Below are 7,091 nucleotides of genomic sequence, written 5' to 3'. Positions count from 1 at the left end.
CACAGCAAAATGGGCTGCATGATGCCCCTGGCTCAGCCATTCACCCACCCGCCCCCAGGACTTACGGGCTCCCCCGGCCACAGCTTTCTTGTCCCCTGTGCCATCTGCACCCAGTGGCTCCTGCAGGCTGCGGTGGCAGGCCAGCTGGTCGGCCAGTGCCCGGCGAGTGACGAGCACGTTCTGTAGGAACTGGAGCGAGGAAAGGAGCAAAACCATCTCAGCCCCAAGCCCAGCCTGGGCCCACACCCACCTTAGGCTGGGTAAACCACTCCCTGTCGGCCTGCGGTTACCTCGCTCTGCAGCCCAGTGGAGACCACAGCGGGGCGGCACATGCCGGCGGCTCCCAGCAGCAGCGGGGGCGCAGGGCAGCGCAGGTCCCAGAGCGGGTAGTTGACAAAGATGAGCTTGCTGAAGTTGAACTTGTAGGTGAAGCGCTTGCCCTTAGTCTTGTGCAGGATCCGCTTGTTGTAATAATACCTGGGGGAGACAGGAGCCCGGAGAGACAGTGCGAGGGAAGGAAGGACAGATGGACTGTCAGTGCTGATGGAGAGGAAGATTTGCACTAAGGGAGTCCTATAAACCCTCCCCCAGGGTGAGGACCAGCAACAGGGGAGTCTGGCCATGGCTGGGCAACAGCACTGGTACCTGCCTGCCTTGGGTCTGCCAGCCCAGGGCATCCCACTGTGCCTGGGAGGAAGAAAGGGAGAGGGGTACCAAAGGAGAGAGGAAGGAAAGCAGGAGCTGGAGAGGACACTTCTTCTCTCCCCTGCACCATTCCTTCCTTCCTGGCTCCCAGGGGTTGGGCTGAGTCTGGTCCTCCCTGAGCCCCTCCAGGTTAGGGCCCAGCTAAATCCCAGCTGTCGCTCACTTCCAAAGTGATAGGCCATGCATGGCCCTGGAGCTGAGCACACTTCCACAAGGATCAGGCCCAGAGATGAGCCCGGTTGCTTTGTCTGACCCAGTACCCAGGCTGCAGGACTTCCCAGGGGTACTGCTACAAGGGAACCCCAGACCAAGCCTCTGGGCAGCGCTGCCCCTGCCTCGCACCTGAGCGCCCGGCTCAGCTTGTCATAGTTCATCTGGGGCTTGCATTTCCTCCGGCCCCACAGCCGTGCCACCTCGTCGGGGTCCTTGATCACGAACTCGCCGTACTCGCCCTGCTGCCAGGCGATGACGTGCCGGAACTCCTCCTTCTGCAGCAGCTCCAGGATGAAATGCCACAGCTGGATCTGGCGGGAGCCAGGGCTGGACTCTGCCTTGTAGGCCCAGTCGGGGAACGCCAGCCCTGTAGAGCAAGCGGGAGCACAGGTGGACCCCGGGGACAGTGCTATGCATGCACCATTCCTACCCATCTTCCCCCGCCACCAATGGGATGCAGCTTTGTGTGCAGCTGGTAGACAGGTGCCATGTGCCACCCCAGAGCTGGCTGCATTTCAGCGCTGGGCATGCAATTCCTGTGTGGCATTGTGTGTGGTTGTTAACCAGCTGCCTATCCATGTTGGAGGGAAACAACTCCCTCTGCAAAGTGCTTTGGGAGAGGCAGGGGCTCAGGACATCAGAACTGGACCCAGAGCTCCAAGTTTGCCCCCAGGATACCGACCATCTCCATGGGGGGAAGAAAGGAGCTGGCTCCCATTCTCACCTGAGATCCAGTAGGAGCTGGGAACTGCTGGCATGCCCTCTGCTACGCAGCTACACTGCATCTCGCCAACCTGGAGAGCACAAAGGCAAAGCCATCACTGCAGGGGAAGGGGCTGCCTGGGAACAGGAGCTGCCAGCAGCCCCGGGAGGGCAGCGTGGGTGGAAGTGCTCTTCGCCCGTTCAAGCAGAGGGTGCTGGGAGCCAGGACTCCCGGGTTGTCCTGGAACAGAGGGGGTCTGGTGCTACAGCAAGGGGTAGCATGGAGGGGGCAGAGATCAGGACTCCTGGGTCCTGTCTCTGGCTCTTGCACAGTCTTTCTCTCAGTCCTGTCTAGGGCAAGCAGTGAGCAAGGGGAATTTATCTGCTCTGAAGGGCAGAATGTTTCTAGAGCAGAGTGGCAAGAATGGGACCAGGGAGCCCAGCTGGAGAGTGCCCCAGAGTACCCTATTTCCCCAGGTCGGCATCTCCAGTTTGTGTGCAAAGATTTCTCTGCTTCGGTCTCCATTGCAATCTGAAGAGCGGGTTTCCTTTTCCCCGCCGTGACCAGTTTCACTTCAGCAGAATGGGCTTTTCTATCAGAAAACTCCTTTTTCTGGGGAGGTGGGAGGGGGGAAGGGATGTAATGACTGATACCTTTCTTTTTATCTCCCCAGACCACATAAGGAACAATAAAACACCCCCAGCACCAAACCCTCCGCTCCCCCCCCAAATTCACTAGCCAGCTCAGAGTGGACGAGAACAAGCAGGGCGATGTGGGTTCGGATCTGAACATGCTTCTTTGACAACCCCAGGCCATGAAACCTAAAGGTCTGGGGAGCTCTCAGGTCTCCACTTCCCTGGCTGCTGAGACGTGGGTCTCCGGGGAAAGTTTCAGCTGGAAACTATTGTGGGTGGGATGGAACGAATGAGAGCGTGAGGGTTTTAGGAAAATTCATCATCCTATATATAGGAAGAGCAAGGGTTAATTTTAAATCTTCTTACCCCTCTGCCAGGGAAGAGACAGAAAGCTAATGAAAGGGGAGTGGGGAGAGAAAAAGAGAAACTTCCCTGATTCATGGATTTGGAAGAATTGGGGACTGTTCTGCTGGATTGGGGGTTGGAATAGATGACCTCCTGAGTTCCCTTCCAACCTTAATTTTCTATAATTTTCTATAATTTTCCTACAGAAAACCATTAGACCCGCTCACTTGCCCAGCAAAGGCACGTGCTGGGCAGGAGAGCAGCAAAGGGCAACTCTGGCTTGAATTCGAGACATTTAAGGCCTGAAACGGAGACGATGAGAGAAGAGAAGGGCTCAGGAGATTTCATACCTCTGACCACACCAATATATCCTAGCAAGAGCCAGTGGCTCTCACTTTCCTCATCCACAGGGAAGCAAAGCCAGGTCCCATCTCCCCACGTTTAAACCCACGAGAACCAAGAGTAAATCTGCTCCGATGTATAAAGGTTGCCAAGATGTGGCTCTATTTTCTTGGACGCTTGCTTTTCCTCTTTGCCACCAGGTTGACTGCATGGCTTTTATAAATACCTGTTTCCAAGCCCCTTTGCACCCCCTGAATGAAAACTCAGCCAGGGGAAAAGACATCCATGGCCTCTGCTCTACGTCCTCTGAATCCTCTCCTCCCAAGTCAATGCTTTCCTTTCCTCCCATGGTCTCCCCTTTATTTTCTAGAAAGGTTCAAATCAGCTGGTTTGACAGGGAGAGAAAAGGGGGGAAAAAACCACTGTAAAATATTTTGGATTCATTCCTAATATCCAACAAAAGCCAGGCTGGTGAGGCAGCATCTCAGCAAAGGAATGGCACGGGGGGAAAGAGAACAGCGTGGAAACAGCCCTGTCAGTTCAACCATCCAGCGGAGGAGAGGTGCTTGGGACCAGCAGGATCCCAGAGGAGAGAAACCACTGGAGAACAATTATCTCTTTTCTGGTTGTTTTGTACCCGCTCGGCCGTGGTGTGAGGCTGCTGCCGGGGGTCAGAGGCTAGAGTCCTGGGCCCTACGAAGTGAAGCCTCACCCCTCGCCCGTGTTGCTCTGCCAGCTTCCCCTGGACTCGTTCGGCCCCTAAAGACCCCTGTTTCTGCAGACAGGGCAGTGAGGAGAGGTGAAGCATGGGGAGCTGGCGGCTTTTTGTACAGAGCAAGGAGGATGGACAAAAATCAGCTGGCCCAAAACAACCCCCTGCTTGCACCCCTCAGACGTCCCCTACCCGGGGGAGAGCTCTATCCCCAGATCCCAGGATCTGTCCCTCTCCAGGGAGGCAGCCAGGCAGCAGGTCCGTATCCCCCGGCTGCTTCCCTGTGGCTTTCAGCCTCTGTGAGCATCTGTCCCCGATTGCTGCTGTCTCGAACCAGCTCCTGTCCCCGCTAGAGCCCAAAATGCCTGCCGTGGCTCAGATTCACTCCCATGTCCACCTGCTAGCACTGCGCAACTTGTTTGGGGTTCCCTTTCTTCCCACCTGCCCCCAGACATGACCTTCACCCACCCACCTCTCTGCTCAGACACCATCCTCACGGGGCATTTTGTGGATCTGGGGGGCAAGCTGGAACCACAGGGGCATGATTCCCTGTGCCCACATTCAAGCAGGCCCCCAAGGACCCCGGCCCAGCTCCAAGGGTGGTGCATGGGGCCTCTGTGAAGCAAAGCCCTGATCCAGGGGTGGAGAGAGCACGTCGCTATCTGCCGAGCCTGGGAAAGAACCCAGGAGTTGTGGCTCCCCTTCCCTCGTGGCTGGTGCCACGGTACATCAGTGCAAACCCGAAGCAGCTCCAGCAGAGCCAGTGGTGTGGGCATGGAGGACCGGGAGGGGGCATTCCCCTCCCCCTGTGCTGACTACTCACTCCCCAGCTCCGGGTCTCTCGGGGAAGTGGGATTTAAAAGGCTTTTGTACCGCGGCTGTACAGAAACCTTACACGCGGGGCGGGAGGGGGAGAGGAGAAGGAAGGTCAGGTTGGAAAGTCAAAGGCCTGGAAAAACCTGCAGGCCAGCCCCAAAGGGTGGGGCGAGGGCAGGGGGACCCTGGGTCACATTGGAGGGGCAAAGCCCCTGACTGAGCCAGGCCTGAGCCAGGCTGTCCCCCTTTCTTTGCTTGCTCCTCCATCCATCTCCCCGCTTGCCCCAATGGGAAGTGCGGCCAGTACCCAGAGCTGCTAACACAAGCTCCCCAGTGCCCCCGTTCCTGGGGGAGAGGTGGGGGGGGTATGAAGCCTTGAAGGCAGGACAAATGCCTAATGGACAAATGCTTAATGAGGTTCGTTAGCATGTGGACTCCCAGCCCATGGTCCCCAGGGCAGCACCAGGGACTAGGTGGGGATGGACTGGGAGTAGCTGCTATGCAAGAGCCCAGGGACCAGCTCCCATCCCAAAGAGCTGGTGGCCTGGGCACACAAGAGACAGGGAAGCAACCAGCCCCAGTTGCCCTGAGCTGCCTCTCCTGACCCCCGGCCCATTGCCCTCCCTGTAAGAATTGGCTGCAACCGGCCAAACGAGAAAGCCAAGCCAGAGGCAGGAGGCTGAGGACAGGGACTCAGCACAGGGTAGGGAGATCAGAGCAGCCTGGGGGCAACAGCCCTGTAAAGTGATGCTTAAACCTTCTCTGCTCCTGCCCTCCTTGCTGCGCCCATGTGAGCTGGGCATGGGGGCAGCTCCATCACTTCCCTCTGGGAGTCAAACCACATGCTCGGGGCTTGGTGGCAGAGGGCACCGGGCAGCCTGGCTGCAGAGAAGTGCCCTTCTGACCTCTGCCCTGGGCTCCTGGCGGTGCTGGACTGTGATCTTTGCACGCATTAGCCACCGCTATCTACTAAGCCCTGCTCTAAGGCTTGAGGGCTTTCCCCAGCTATGCAAATTCCTCCCGAAGGGGGCACAAATGCAGCCAGAGATGCAGTCCGTCAAGGGGGAGAAACCTGCCTGGGACACCCTGTAGCCTCCCTCCCGGCAGCTGCCAGCTCCTGCAGAGGCAGAAGGCAAAGCCCTGGCCTGAGCGGACAAGAGCTCTGATTTTTAACGAGTGCTGTGCTCTAACTATGGCAACCCCAGATGGGCCCAGTTCGCCCGTCCGCTCCCCCTTGCTCACAGCGGGACAGCAGCTGGTGGGGAGGAAGCACGCTGTGCTGAGGCTGCCGATACATCCCAGCTGAGATCTAGGCTGTCTTGATCGCAGGAGACCCCTCCGCACACACTTCCAGCAGGACGGGTCCGAACAGAAGTCTGGAGGTGGCACCCCCTGGAAATGCCTCCCAATGGAGCCACTGCCGGCACTGGCCTATCCCCACCCTGCCACGGGTGCACCCGCCGGAGAGACATCTCTCTGTAGGGTTCCTGATGCTTCTCAAGAGCATGTCACTCCTGCCCAGGGAAAGTGCTGCATGGGGTCATTTCACCTGCTCCCTTTTCCAGGGATGGTTCGTGTCCCTCCCTTTCCCACAGGGACCCCCGCCTGGCTTGGCACCTGCAGTGTCATGGCATGCCTGTGGCTGGCAGCATCCAGAAAGTGCCCAGTGGTGTGAAATCCCTGGTCCTGCTCCAGCGGTGTGAAATCCCCTCTGAACACCCCCTGCCGCATGGGTCTCCCCAAGGGTTACCAACCACGTCTCGTCACCAGCATCCCATGGACCCCTAGTCACTTGGGTGAGAGTCGAAGTGACTGGGAAAGCAGCACCCAGACCCCTCCAGGGACCCAGACGTGCCTGCTCCCATGGGTGGGAAACCAGCACTACCTTGTGAGCAGATTCGAGATGGCTTGGAGAGCGCAAGGGGGGTCTTACCTTGCGGAGGCACCTGCAGCTGTCCTGGCCGGCGTCGCTGGCCCGCACGCTCTGCCTGTCACGCCGGCCCCGTGCATTTCATCACATGCTGCGTTGGGGTTACTTAGAATGAAAGCCCAGTCCTCGGTGCTCCCAGGGGGCTCGGCACGCTGCGGCTGCAGAGACAATCGTGTTAACCCCTCGCACAGCTCCGGCTGCCGACCCCCGCGCGCGTCGACTGCCTGCGGGGAGGGGACACTGGGCGAATGCGGTGCCTTTCTCTCCACCCCCTGCTCCATCCCAGGCATGACTCCCCTCCGAGGTGCCATGCTTTCCGCTGTACCCTATGCATAGGGGTAGTCACCCACTGGCCTCCCCACCTTGTAGAGGGGCACAGAACAGGGCAGCGATGGGCTGGCCCTGGGGCAGAGCTGGGAGGAGAGCCCAGGTTGTGTCTAGCCACGCTGTAGCCACCTTGAAAGCACTCCTGCTCCGGGCAGCATCTCACAGGTGTGCCACTCTCTGGCCCTCACAGCTGGGGTGACCATGCCAGCAGGAGGGGTAGCGCTCACTGCTGCAATGCAGCTCATCCGGGCCAGCGCAGGCCCAGCTTGGAAGCTGCCACGCCACCGAGCACTCACCTTTCACTTCTGCCTGCGCTCTTCCCAGCCCCGGCTGGGATGTTGGCCCCCAGGGCCGGCTCTTCCA

At 58.8% G+C, this 7,091-nt stretch overlaps 1 protein-coding gene across 1 annotated transcript in view; it reads right to left on the bottom strand.

Moving 5' to 3' along the window:
* The window catches only part of ETV3L (ETS variant 3 like), a 14,176-nt gene extending 7,085 nt beyond the window's left edge, over positions 1–7,091 (bottom strand). The window contains exons 1-5 of the mRNA XM_019517988.1: positions 6,405–7,091; positions 1,643–1,712; positions 1,048–1,285; positions 291–477; positions 66–189 (exon numbers count right to left, since the gene is read on the bottom strand). Of these exons, the coding sequence (XP_019373533.1) occupies positions 66–189; positions 291–477; positions 1,048–1,285; positions 1,643–1,703 (610 nt within the window). The 5' untranslated portion in view covers positions 1,704–1,712; positions 6,405–7,091. The remainder of the gene's footprint in view (positions 1–65; positions 190–290; positions 478–1,047; positions 1,286–1,642; positions 1,713–6,404) is intronic.

The sequence above is a fragment of the Gavialis gangeticus genome, unplaced genomic scaffold (assembly GCF_001723915.1).
Source record: "Gavialis gangeticus isolate Ggan-Ray unplaced genomic scaffold, GavGan_comp1, whole genome shotgun sequence".
NCBI classification, from domain to species: Eukaryota; Metazoa; Chordata; order Crocodylia; family Gavialidae; genus Gavialis; species Gavialis gangeticus.
Note: the sequence above shows the minus strand (reverse complement) of the source record. Positions and strands in the feature narration are given on the sequence as shown.